The sequence below is a fragment of the Anolis carolinensis genome, chromosome 2 (assembly GCF_035594765.1).
Source record: "Anolis carolinensis isolate JA03-04 chromosome 2, rAnoCar3.1.pri, whole genome shotgun sequence".
Lineage (NCBI taxonomy): Eukaryota > Metazoa > Chordata > Lepidosauria > Squamata > Dactyloidae > Anolis > Anolis carolinensis.
This window is the reverse complement of record NC_085842.1, coordinates 156,678,292-156,691,723: the sequence shown is the minus strand read 5'-3', so window position 1 is coordinate 156,691,723 and position 13,432 is coordinate 156,678,292. Positions and strand designations below refer to the sequence as shown.

The 13,432-nt window shown below is 41.8% G+C and overlaps 1 protein-coding gene across 4 annotated transcripts in view; it reads left to right on the top strand.

Annotated features, from left to right (window-relative positions):
• The window catches only part of nckap5l (NCK associated protein 5 like), a 69,217-nt gene that overhangs the window by 34,971 nt on the left and 20,814 nt on the right, over positions 1–13,432 (top strand). For all 4 annotated transcript variants that reach the window (XM_062970896.1, XM_062970897.1, XM_062970894.1 and 1 more), the window contains 5 exons: positions 7,729–7,798; positions 10,558–10,662; positions 11,695–11,763; positions 11,855–11,893; positions 12,353–12,466. In XM_062970896.1, the coding sequence (XP_062826966.1) occupies positions 10,561–10,662; positions 11,695–11,763; positions 11,855–11,893; positions 12,353–12,466 (324 nt within the window). In that variant the 5' untranslated portion in view covers positions 7,729–7,798; positions 10,558–10,560. The remainder of the gene's footprint in view (positions 1–7,728; positions 7,799–10,557; positions 10,663–11,694; positions 11,764–11,854; positions 11,894–12,352; positions 12,467–13,432) is intronic.

Sequence of the window (13,432 nt, the reverse complement as noted above, 5' to 3'; positions counted from 1 at the left end):
CGTTGACCCAAACATCCCCGACTGCCAGGTTTAATTAGACCCACTGTGTGTGTGCGTCACTGAGGAAACTGGAGATGCAAGGGGAGGTGGGTGTTGCAAAGCTGTCACTGGCTTTGGGGTTTTCTCTCATGCCACTTTCGCCCTTCATGCTGTAGTAGTGGCTAGACCAGGCATGGGCAAACCTTGGCCCTCCAGATGTTTTGGACTTCAACTCCCACAATTCCTAACAGCTAGTAGGCTGTTAGGGATTGTGGGAGTTGAAGTCCAAAACACATGGAGGGGCTGACGTTTGCCCATGCCTGGGCTAGACCATGGGCTCCAGCACCTTTTTCAAAATTGGAAGGTCTTCCCCAGAGATGTTCAAGCTTCTTGCGGATTATTTTGGAGCCAGATCTCCTCATGGGAACCAATTTAGGGCTTAGTCCTGGAATGCATTAAGTAATCACCTAAGCAAATAAAGTGCCAGAACACACCTCTGAGTCATAATGTGACCTACAACAACAGCAAAACAGATATGTGTAAAAGTACCAATATTTAATTTGGATTCTTAAATGAATGTAAGAGCCGAAGATGTGAGTTGGGTTTGGACAACATGAAGACCTAAGGTATTCTGAGCCTGTGAAGAATCTCTTTCCTTCATAATTAGATAATGACAGATATATCCCACAAATTTGGTTTGAGTGCAGAAATGCTTTTTAGTTGCTAGTCAAGCAATCTAAGACCTGTCAACTTTCCTTACCATGTACATTTTTTGGGGTTTGTGCCAGTTGTACATGTTAGACTGCATTGTCTTCCTGGAGCTGCAGTGAAAACTAGACATTCTCCTTCATAGTCCTTCCCAACCCTATTGGATCTGTCTCGTTTCAAAAATCCCGAGTCTTGTTTTAAAGAACTGCATACAAATGGTATATTCATATGTAATCAATCATACGTGTTGACATTAATATAAGCTGATCATATGTCTGAAAAGATCTCAAACTGCAGTTGGCACTTACAGTATATACGTCCAAGGTTGGAAAATATAATACATGTATATGCCTGTAGTGCATATATATTATCTATTTATATGTACTATAATATTAATTGTTATAGAATCTTGAATTGTACATTTGCTGTATGTTGTGAACATCTTTCCTGTCTGTCCCAGCCCTTTTCCCCTAGTTTCAAGGAGTCCTGGAAAGCTTTTCTGTTTTCTTAGAAGATGGTGGAAAGGAAGCAAAAGGGATGTAAGCTTCTGTGCATAAGCCTCTATCATGATTGTCTCTACTTAATAGGCGTTTACACTGCAATTGTATTTTCTATGGGTTCCTAGCAATGAAACACACCAAAATGTCATGAGTCAGAGTGATCTGAATCAAAATAAGTGAATGCAAGAAATATTGGTAGGTTGGGTTGTTCACTTTATTTGATAGTAGTGAAAGTAGAAGTAATGCAAGTATGTTCCAGTGTCTTGGAGTGAGCTCTTTAAGAAAAAATCATGCTAGTTCCCTGCATGGTAGAAGGAGGACAAGAAAGGAAGAGAAGAGAACAAACTAAAATGGATGGATCTGCTTGCTACCTCATGTTCTGTTCCATATTGGCTAGCTACACATTAGCTCATGATCTTCTGAGCAATTTTGTGGTAGTTTTTAATATGTTTGCAGGAGAAGAGTAAAATGTGGGTCAATATGTATTCATATAAATGAATATACATGTCTTTAAAATACAGGGTTTTTTTCAAAAAGAAAAATACATTCCTTGAAGTGCTAGAGCAACTTCAGAGTTGCTACAGTGTCTGCAAAGACTGTTGGTTATGCATGGCAGAGGTTGGAGTAGATGGCTCTTGCAGTACTTTCCCTGCAATTCTATGATTCTGTGAGAGCCATATTTTCATGTTTGTCACCAGCCCATGTTGTGTTAAGCTGGAAAATAGCAATAATATGCCTCCATAACATAACTAATAAACATTCCGGTTTTATTTTCAGATTTTAGAGTGGGGTTGGTCAGGCTTGTATGAGCCCCCCCCCCCCCCAAAAAAAACCCAAAAAAAACCCCAAAACAAAACAAAAAACTAGAAACACAAAACAACTACTCTGGGAAGCCTCCAGAAATGACAACAAAGATGTTTTTAAAACATGGCACCTTGCAGCCCATAGTCTTACTTTGCTCATCCCTGGACTGGTGAGTAGAATTGCTGGCTAGTGCAGTGTACAACTTCCATATACGGTATGTAGATATTGCAAAACCAAACTGCAAACCTGGGTATGTTCTGCAGAGGAAGTGAAGAATATTTTTGTTCCTCTTCATCCTTGTATTCTTATGACTTTACTTGCCCAGTCTGGAGAATAAAAAGAATATTGCAGTCTCTTCCAATTGATCCCAAAATCAGTCCATTCAAGAGTTTTGAAAACCTAAAGAGACTAGAAGTCTGTCTTCCTGGGTTTGCTTGTTATCCAGAAAGTGCTGTTGTTGAGAGAGAGAGAGAAGGAAATGAAAAATATTGTGAGCACCAGTTTGCCAAAGAGCTTTCTTACATACAGTTGTTCTGCTTTTCCCTGCCTCTTCCTCTGCAGACTTCTTCTTGCTTGCTGGTTAATGGACTAAACACATAGCAAAGCTGATGGTCTTTCCATTCAGAAGATGAAATATTTAGGTGGGCTGAGCCTCCAAAAGGAAGCTATAATTTAGTAGAAATGATATAGTCAGGGCTTGATAAACTCACTGAAAGTTCAATCAAATTCTTATAGGGCCAGAGGAGACCTCTGGTTTGGCTTGTGTCAAATTAAAAATTATAGACAGGTTATCCCTTTCATGAGGATTAGGGACAGAGGATCCTTGCAAAAGTGGAAATACTAAAAAATACTTCACTGCAAAAGTGGAGTATTTCTAGAACTCCTAAACCATACTTAAAAACATACAAAAACATATATGTACTGGTGGACTGACTGTACATGTGTTGCCTAGCTGCACATTTGTGCGGGCAGGAAGTGGAGGAGAAGAAAGAGATGGGAAAGGGGAAGCTGGAGAAGGGAGAAAGGAGGCATTTACCCTTCCTCCCTCCCACTCATAAGTGAGCAAATCTACACATATACCCCCATTTTCTGTCTCCTATGTGAGTGAACATGCATGCCTTCCTTCTCTTCCCATGTGAGTGAGTGTGGGAACATGCACACGGCCAGACGTATACACAACTCTCCAGTGTGACTTCCTCTTATAACACTGGTGTTATTGAAATCCCTATTTAAAATGACCTAAGGCAGCAGTGGAGGCAGTGGCAATACAGAAATACATTATCAAATCTGCCAGTGCTTAATCTGCACATGCCGAGAGCCAATTGTAAGTTGTGTTTCAAGCACCTCACTTTCAGTTGCTTAACCTCAAAATAGCAATAGATATGATCTTTGAATTCTTCAAATGCTTAGGCTTCTGTTAACATGAATTTTGAGCATATTTTTGTTAACAAATATACTTGGCCTTTTGCAAGCAAACACACCTTTATTGGCCATACCATTGTCCTTGCCTGAAGCATAATTCAGGAAAAAAAAATCTCCTGTAATGTGTTGTCGAAGGCTTTCATGGCCAGAATCACAGGGTTGTTGTATGTCTTTCGGGCTGTGTGGCCATGTTCCAGAAGCATTCTCTCCTGACGTTTCGCCCACATCTATGGCAGGCATCCTCAGAGGTTGTGAGGTATGGATAAACTAAGTCAGGAAAGGAAAGAATATATATCTGTGTAGAGTCCAAGGTGTGGCAAGAGTTCTTTGTCACTGGGAGCCAGCATTAATGTTTCAGTTAATCACCCTAATTGGCACTGGAAATGTTTTGTCCCTTGCCTGGGGGCATCCTTTGTTCAGTCAAGTCCTCATTGTGTTGGTTCCCATCTACTGTTTTGATTTTGGAGTTTTGTAATACTGGTAGCCAGATTTTGTTGAACCAGCCTGGACACAGAATACTATTTGAGAACACAAAAATGCTGGACCATTCTAACAACTATCATGTCAGACTACACAGAGAAGCCATTGAAATCCACAAGCATGTGGACAACTTCAACAGAAAGGAAGAAACCATGAAAATGAACAAAATCTGGCTACCAGTATTACAAAACTCCAAAATCAAAACAGTAGATGGGAACCAACACAATGAGGACTTGACTGAACAAAGGATGCCCCCAGGCAAGGGACAAAACATTTCCAGTGCCAATTAGGGTGATTAACTGAAACATTAATGCTGGCTCCCAGTGACAAAGAACTCTTGCCACACCTTGGACTCTACACAGATATATATTCTTTCCTTTCCTGACTTAGTTTATCCATACCTCACAACCTCTGAGGATGCCTGCCATAGATGTGGGCGAAACGTCAGGAGAGAATGCTTCTGGAACATGGCCACACAGCCCGAAAGACATACAACAATCTCCTGTAATGTTTATTCATGTGTTTGTTTTTCTTGCATTTCTTTCCCACCCTTCCTCCTGGGACCTTGGGATTGCTCTCAATTTCTTCTGTTTTTCTATTTCTGTTTTATCCTCCTTGCAGTGACTCAATGAGCTTCCATAGCTGAGTGATCATTTTGAACCAGGGTCCTCTAGATCAAAGCCTTCCTTTGTACTCTGTTTGCTAATCATGGCCATTTACTGGCATCATTCTCTATAAGAATGGATGTGAAACCCCACAAGTTGATCTCTTCCAAGTGACAGAGTTTTTCACTTTTCTCAGTGGCAACAGGGGGAGATGCTCCATTCCTTTCATAACTGGGTAGTGCCATTTATGAGTTCTTTTGTATCTCATCTAGGTGGGGATGTTTTCTTGACCCCCCCCCCCCCCCCAAAAAAAAGGTAAGGGATAAGAGAAAGGGGGGAAAATCTGCACCAGCAAATTCCAGACTCTGGAATGAACTTCTTCATTCGCATAGTCGTTTTCAATTCTTTGTGACCTCATGGACCAGTTCATGCCAGAGCTCCCTGTCGGACGTTACCGCCCCCAGTTCCTTCAAGTTCATGCCAGTCACTTCAAGGATACCGTCCATCCATCTTACCCTTGGTTGGCCTCTCTTCCTTTTTCTTTTCATTTTCCCCAGCATCACGATCTTTTCCAAGCTTTCCTTTCTTTTCATGATGTGGCCAAAATACTTCATCTTTGCCTCTAGTATCCTTCCCTCCAATGAGCAGTTGGGCATTACTTCCTGGAGGATAGACTGGTTGGATCTTCTTGCGGTCCAAGGCACGCTCAGGATTTTTCTCCAGCACCAAAGTTCAAAAGCATCTATCTTCCTTCGCTCAGCCTTCCTTATGGTCCAGCTCTCGCATCCATAGGTTACTATGGGGAATACCATTGCTTTCACTATGCTGACCTTCGTTGCCAGTGTGATGTCTCTGCTCTTCACTATTTTATCAAGGTTGACCATTGCTCTCCTCCCAAGAAGTAAAGTCTTCTGATTTCCTGGCTGCAGTCTGCATCTGCAGTGATCTTCATGCCTAGAAATATAAAGCCTGTCACTGCCTCCACATTTTCTCCCTCTATTTGCCAGTTATCAATAGGTGTAGTTGCCATGATCTTGGTTTTCTTGATGTTTAACTGCAGCCTGGCTTTTGCACTTTCTTCTTTCACCTTGGTTCAGCTCCTCCTCACTTTCAGCCATCAGAGTGGTATCATCTGCATACCTAAGGTTGTTAATGTTTCTTCCAGCAATTTTAACTCCGGCCTTGGATTCGTCAAGCCCCACACGTCGCATGATGTGTTCTGCATACAAGTTGAATAGGTAGGGTGAAAGTATACAGCCCTGCCGTACTCCTTTCCCAATCTTGAACCAGTCTGTTGTTCCGTGGTCTGTTTCTACTGTGGCTACTTGGTCTGAACTTAATGAACTTAATTTCAGATCTTGTTTTTTATGTCCCTCCTCCCAATCTTCAACTTTTGTCCTAGTTACTGCAAAGTCACAGCTATTCTGAATGAACATGCTGTTGTCTCCAATTTAGACATTTCTAGTTTTCCTTTTTTTTGTGCCAATCTTAACAGTTATCCTGTATAGATAGTTTTCAGTTCTTAAGAGCTGAGGAAATCCAGTGCACTTAGTTGTTTTGGCTGCTAGAATTTTTTATTTTTTTGCTGGTGACTATAAATATTGTAATGTTACAAAGCTCTCTTGGGCAAATTAGCACTCTCTTCCTTCCCAAACCCTTTTGGGATGCAGCTGCATGTGTTTGTGTTTGTTCTGCTTGACAACAAGAGTCCATCTACTTTCAAAAATGGGATGCAATGGCTGGAGCACTACATTTGGGGCCCTTCCACAAAGCCCTATATCCCAGCATATTAAGGCAGAAAATCCTACAATATCTGCTTTGAACTGGGTTATCTGAGTCCACACTGCCATATATCCCAATTCAAAGCAGATAATGTGGAATGTTCTGCCTTGATATTCTGGGATATAGGGCTGTATAGAAGGGCCCTAGGACTCAAGAAAACTGGACTCAGCTTCTGACTCAGCTAATGCTCATTGGATTACTTTGGACCATGTAGAAATTTGGGCTAGATTTTGCTGCTCGGAGTCTCAAGAAGGAAGAATAATATTTTAAAGTAATACTGCCACTCCCATCACAAACCCCCTGTGTATTAGAGGCAGGCATTTCACTCGTGGTGTTAAGCAAGGCCTATGTTGGAGGGCAGCCGTGGCCTCTACTCTGATGCAGCCAGGGTTTGGTAACAGGATATGTGGTTATTGTGTTCATTCTTTACCATTTCCAGTAAAGGGGTCACCAATAATTGGGCTGTGAATCTCTGAGCTCCAAATACAGTTAGTATTGCATTAAACGGAAAATGAGCTGATCTAGTACACTTTATATTAGGAGCATGGTGCCTTTGGCAGCACAGATGTTTTTTGGACCACAGCTCCCATAATTCCTTACTCTTCGTGTGCCAGTAGAACTTGGACAGTTGGTGTCCAGAACATCCGGAGCACCTAAGGTTTTCCAGCCCTATTCTATAATTTTATATATTTGGTGCTAGTTGAAAAAGCCTGTAGACTGCCCCCCTTTCCATGGCTATAGAGCAGGCATGGGCAAACTTCGGCCCTCCAGATGTTTTGGACTTCAACTCCTACAATTCCTAACAGCCGATGGTCTGTGGAGATACTGAGAGTCAAATCCATGTATGTGGTCTCCTCAGCGACAAGAAGAACTCCATTTGAGGTGGGTGAGAATTGGGCTAGTATTTCTATTGGTTTCTTCTGGTGGTAAAAGGTTTTTTATTCAGTTGCCAAATAAGGGAGTTTTGTGGATTGGTGCTACAGTCTTATCCATACATTTCAAAATAGGTTTTTAATTCAATAGTATTTTGATATTATGATTTGTCCTTTTGAGCTGTGTGGGTCTACCTTTTTCTCATTCCTCTTGTGAATTGCCTTGAGGTCTAGTATTGGGAGAAAGGTAAGATGTGAAATAATGTAATTGGGTCCATCCACTATTCCATAATACTTGAAAAGCATTTTTTCTTTGCATTTCCAAAACTTCAGTGTAGCAGTTTGCAGAGAGTGTGGTGAAAGTGACCACAGGGAACTTCCTAGGGAAACAGGAACACATTGGAGAGGCCCTTGCACTAAAAATACCCTCCTCTTGCTTTTGGGGCCTTCCACTTCCCCTTCTGGGTTCCCATCATGGTTCCTTAAAAGTGACAATCCCTATTGCGTGTCATTCCAACACTGAAACTTGGTCAAAATGACAGCACCCCTTCTAACCTTGGACTTGCTTTTTTTCAGGTGAGAACAACTAAAGAAGGTCGTGGAGATTTGGCCAGCTATAGTGATCACTGCCAGGTCATTGTAAAAGGTATGGACAAGACTATGGATGTTCCATTTTTTTGAGGCAGAAAATTTCAGGCAGGTCTATTTGCACTTCCCCACAACATTGTCATGTTTTTTACCAGGAAGCTCTCCTGAGGAACTACAATAAATGAGAGATGTGCAAAAACACTGCTGTGCTTGTGTAAAAAAACTGGTTTCTGATCTGATGGTTTTCACTGCTGAAAACCTCCATCTCTCTGATTGCTTTCTTTTGCTTTATGCACCAGTTCTTCAGTGGCATATGCCATTGATCTTCAAAGCACTGAGATCCAGGGTTACAGCTCAGAACTAGAAGAAGAAAAAACATTTAGTTTGCAGAAACTAAAAAGGTGTGTATGGAGGAGGGGTGGATATACAATACAACCAATAATGGTTGTTTGTGTGGAAGGCCCATCAATTGAATTCTAGTGCTGGAAACAAATTTCTAGTCTGCAATACATTCAGATGTATCTGTTCTTTAATTACAGCGTATGCCCGTATTTCATTGTTAAGACACTCCTTTGCATTTGGATCCAGAAAGTGGATCTGAGAATTCAAACAACAAAAGATTGATATGACCGAGAGGTCCAGAAAGCAATCTAGGTTGTGGACTGAAATCTTGTTTGTGGTATATGCTTTTGTAACCGGGGGGTGGAGATGGGCATAGCTTTGCTTGCTGAAAACCTTGTGAGGGGTGTATGTGTGCAGCTCTATAAGTAAGTGAGCGCCCCACAGGATTGCAGCCTTAAATTGATATGATCAATTTAACTGTTTAATTCAGAATCTGGGGCGTAGATGAAGGCATTGTAACTACGCTGGGAGTGGGCTTGGATTTGGCAGCAACTGGAAACTAGTAACCATCTCGAGTGATGCAGAGAATATGAATACAGTGTTCCCTCACTACTTCGTGGTTTGCTTTTTGCGGACTCGCTTTTTTGTGGTTTTATAATAAACACTAAAATAGTATTATAAATCATAAAAATTATGATTTACAGTGGCAGTGGTTTCAGTTGGGTGCAGGCGGCAGGATGTAGAAGGAGCCCAAATGGCAGCGGGAGGAGAAGGAGGCAGTGCCATGTGCCCTTGCCTCTTTCTTCCCTTCTTCCCTTCCTCCTTCCCTCCCTCCCTGCCTCCCTCTTTCAACTTTCTTCCTAAGGAGAAATCTAGCTTCCCTACTTCGCAGATTTTCACTTATTGCGGGTGGTCCTGGAACGTAATCCCTGCGATACGTGAGAGAACACTGTATATGAAACTGGCTTGCATATTGTCAGTGTTAGTCCACCTAGTCCTGTATTATCTTCTCTTATGCTCTGCAAAGGCTTCAAAGCCTTTTTCAAAGTCCCCAAAAGAAATCCTTTACGTTTATTTCCAGCCAAGATTCTTTCAACTGGAAAGATGTTAGGTAATGTGTTTTCTCTGTTGTAGAGCCATGTCCCTCCAAGCTTGGAAAAGTACCTATTTTGGCCTATGACTCTCAGTGCCTACCAGCAGTATGGCTAGGAAGTACTTTTCATAAATTAGAAGTAATATGAGCAAAGCTCTTTCTGTGTGCTTAGGAGCCTGGTCTCCGAGAGGTAGTGTTATTCTAGAGAATGTCTGGCCTGTCACTTTTAATAACTTGACAGTGTCATGGACAGATCTTCCCTTAAATAGCAAGGCCATAAGCTTTTTAGGTCTCTAAAGGTTAAAACCAACAACTTGAATTGAATCTGGGAAACACTTGATTATCAATACAGTTCATCCAATGTTCTTGTATTTTATACCAATTGAAAGTTCTTGACACTCTTCAAGGGTTACCCTGCATATAATATGTAGCAGTAATCTAAATGTGATGGCAGAGATACCCGTTGCCAAATCAGACTAGCTCAACTTAGTTTTTTTTTTATTTGACTTGCAGATAGTGGAAAACTGTAAACTAGAAGGATTTTTCCAAAAATAAATAAATAAAATAAACCTCGTTAAAAAACAGGTTGCCAGTTTTGGAGTGCTCTCTGAGTTATGGACGTACTGGTCTTCCTGGTACCACAAAACGGGTCATATTGTGGAACAGATGGCTTTCTCCAGTTCTGACCCATGAGGGCAGCAGTAGGGAAGAGATTGTCCAACTCTTACTTAACTTTACATGAAAGACACTGTTAGAGAGATCTGGTGATATTGTGGTATAAGCATGCGTCACTAGATGTTGTTGATTATATCTGAAATAGCATGGTTATTCTCAACTAGTGTTGATTTGTTGAATCAAAAAGATGTAGTTATGTGTTTTCTTACCATTTAACAGTGGATTCAGTGGGTGTTTTCCAAATAGAATGAACAAATAGATTACAATTGCAGTCCAACATTATTTGGGGATATGAGTTTCTGAATCACTGCCTTAAAGAAAAAAGATCAGAAATGTCTGATTAATATAAGTAAATATTCTGGCATTGGCTTCCCCTCTGTTTCACAACTCTAGTAGCTAAACAGAGGGACTCAGGTGTCTTTACTGACTGTGTGATGATGAGCACAAACTCAACAGAAGTAGCTTTTCCCATGTGGGAGATCCTATGTTGGAACAAGCTGGGCTTGTTGAACTTTTGCCTGTTCTCCATTACTGAAAGGTTTTATGCTTCTGTCAGAAAGACTCTCACAACTCTGCTGTCATTAGTGAGTAACCTTTCTATAACTTTTTGGGAGCTCCTGGTGGGTGGGTTCAGATTCTTCTGTTTTGTCAGGGTTGGAGAGTATTCTTTGCTTGAAGAAAGACAGTTCTGTTCTTTTGGTCCAAAGGAAATGATGTCTGAAACCAAGCTGCATGGTGAGACGAAGCCAGAAGGAGGTGGTGGTGAGCCAATGACAACACAGGAACTTCTTCAGAGACTCCATGAGCTGGAGGTACATGCTTTGTTCTTGGCTGCTCAAGGGATATCATTTTCTCTCCCATAGAGAGGAATACATGTAGCTAAAGGACTAATGAAAGTAATAACTTGAAGTCTTTTTGGAACTTCCTTTGCTATCCTTATTATCATGTTCCCAGGTTAACAAGGTGGTGCTTGGAAATGCTGTTCCGCTTCCAAACTAGGCATATGATCCTTGCATATCTTGTTTTAAAGCAGTTAGGAATTTCATGCAGCCCTTCAGATGCTGTGGGCTGGTAATTCACAGCATTCCTCACCATTGACTGGACATCATTTGGAGGCTGCTGGATTCTCTTCACTGTTACAAATTGTTGGGACTTTGCCCCTGTAGCTTCTTTAGCAGGATGTGGCCCTTCAAGGGTTTGCAAGAGGAAGAGCCCTCTAACTCAGCTCTTGGAAGTTGTCCACTCCTGATTAAGACTGATTGTAGAAGAGATGACAATGATATTTCTTGCTGAGTTTGGTGCAAGAAGCCTGGAGGCCTAAAACAACATGGATCCTCAACCACCTTGTATGACTCCTTGTTATGAGGAATGATGATCTGTTTTGAGCCTCAAATATCACCCTGCTGGATGAGTCAGATTCTAGAGCACTCTGTGCAGAATGTGTGAGGACCCCTTTCCGCCCACAGCACTCATATGAGCAAGTCACAATGTGTGAAGCTATTGTATCTTGTGCCTATGTGCCTGGATTGCATAGGAGTCCTTTACACAGACACTTTGTACTGGACTTCTGGAGCCGCCATGGTCCAGCCACAACCAAGTGAGTGAATGAATTCACACACCTCTTGTTTCTGAAGACTTACCTGGCCACTGAAGTTATTTTCTTTAACCCCCTCCATGCTTTTAATTGGGATAGAGGCTTAATATTTGGCTTTGCAATGTTGTGGAGCAAAATCTTTCATGAGATTTCCTTTCTCTCTTTTCCTATTTACCTCTGGGAGAGGATATGCAGGTTTCTGGTCCATTTTCCCCTCACATGTTACCCTGACTCTTCTTTACATCCGCAGGCAGAGAACTCAGCTTTAGCCCAAGCCAATGAGAACCAGCGAGAGACGTATGAACGCTGCCTGGATGAGGTACTGTCTTCCTGCATGTTCCTCCGGCAGAGTTTTTCACTCTCTCTGCCATAGCCTTTTTGCTCATGTCTATTTTTTATTTGTTCCACAGGTAGCCAATCATGTGGTGCAAGCGCTTTTGAATCAAAAGGTAAATCTTCTATTCTTTGTCAGTTCCCTGTGCAGAAAAGAAAAAAATAGGTCTTTGACTGAGAGCTCCCTGGTTTCAATCTTTAGAACAATCCTTTGTAATAGAATCACATAGAAAATAAATCTGTGAAGCTATACACTCTCGCTGAGAACTACATGGAACCTGCTTTTTCGTAAACATACAGGGGATCAAGCTATTGAGCTGCCCTATTTTTCACCCCATCTGTATTATATATCCCTGGGCAGATAATTCGTACACCTGGTTAGTTGCCATCTGTTGCCACTTCATGATAGAAATGCCCTTCAGTTACTTTATGGTTTATTCTCCCTTATCTTTAAGCCACTGTTTAGGATTTGACAGCTGGCTTCCTGCCAGGGGAAGGGGTGAGGGGATGATGCAGCTGCCCTCTGTCACTGCCATGCTGGGCAAAACGGTGCTCATGCCTCAACCTTTCCTCAGGACCTTCGTGAAGAATGTATCAAGCTGAAAAAGCGGGTCTTTGACCTTGAGAGGCAGAACCAGGCCCTCAGTGACCTCTTCCACCAGAAGCTGACCTCTGGCCCTCTCTCCCAGGTAGGTCCCCTGACACTCTTGTGCCACATGTCACACATGAGCACATGTCGACTCTTGCTTTGTTTGTGCATGCAAACATGCAGATAAGATGCATATGTTGTTGGGATTTTTTATTGCACTTGTAACTGTAATGGCTGAAAAGGTTTCTTTGTAGCACTTAGGTCAAATCTTGGGAATGTAAGCCTTTCCACATGTTATTGGGTTGCAGTTCCCATCCACTGTAGCCAACATAGTCAAGACAGTTTCGGGAGGCCCACATATTATCTGGTCTTGAAGTAAGGTAAACAATTCATGAGAAAAACAGAGTTAGAGATAGATATCTTGTAGCTCACGTACAGCAAGGATTTTGTCAAGCATCTTATGTAGATCCTCCTACCCTTGCATTGCAGTTCCACACCCCCTTCCCTGGTTTTCAGATACCTTTGTCTCAAAACAACAGCCACTGAGGATTTATTGCAAATCTTTCTGTGCAATGCAAAGCTTTTCCCCTCCATAATGGTTCAGTTTTCATGCATCTTCCTTTTGCATTTGTACAGTACAGCTACTACAAATTGCATCTGGTAAAATTAAACATTACCTGGAAAGTATTTGGAACATTAAAAGAAAGCAATAATTGGGGATGGTTGTTTTACCATTTCGTTGTATAAGTTGGTGACTTTTCTTTGACCATAAATCCATCCATTTTCTGACTGATCACATGGGGCTGTGCTTAACTGGTTGTCTTGTCCTGTGCAAATACATATAATCAGCATAGCCACCCTTTCATTTACTGCTGAGACCTTGGTCTTCCGGTGGTTCAGCATAGCCTGTTTTATAACTCACAAGCCCAAGGGTGTATTGATATATGCATGGGAACACCCAGTGCCACAGGAGCTTGATTCCCAGGCACAACTCACACCAGTGGGGAATGTATGTGAATATGCTTTCCATCTTTATTTATGGATTAACAACTGGCACCTTCGGCTA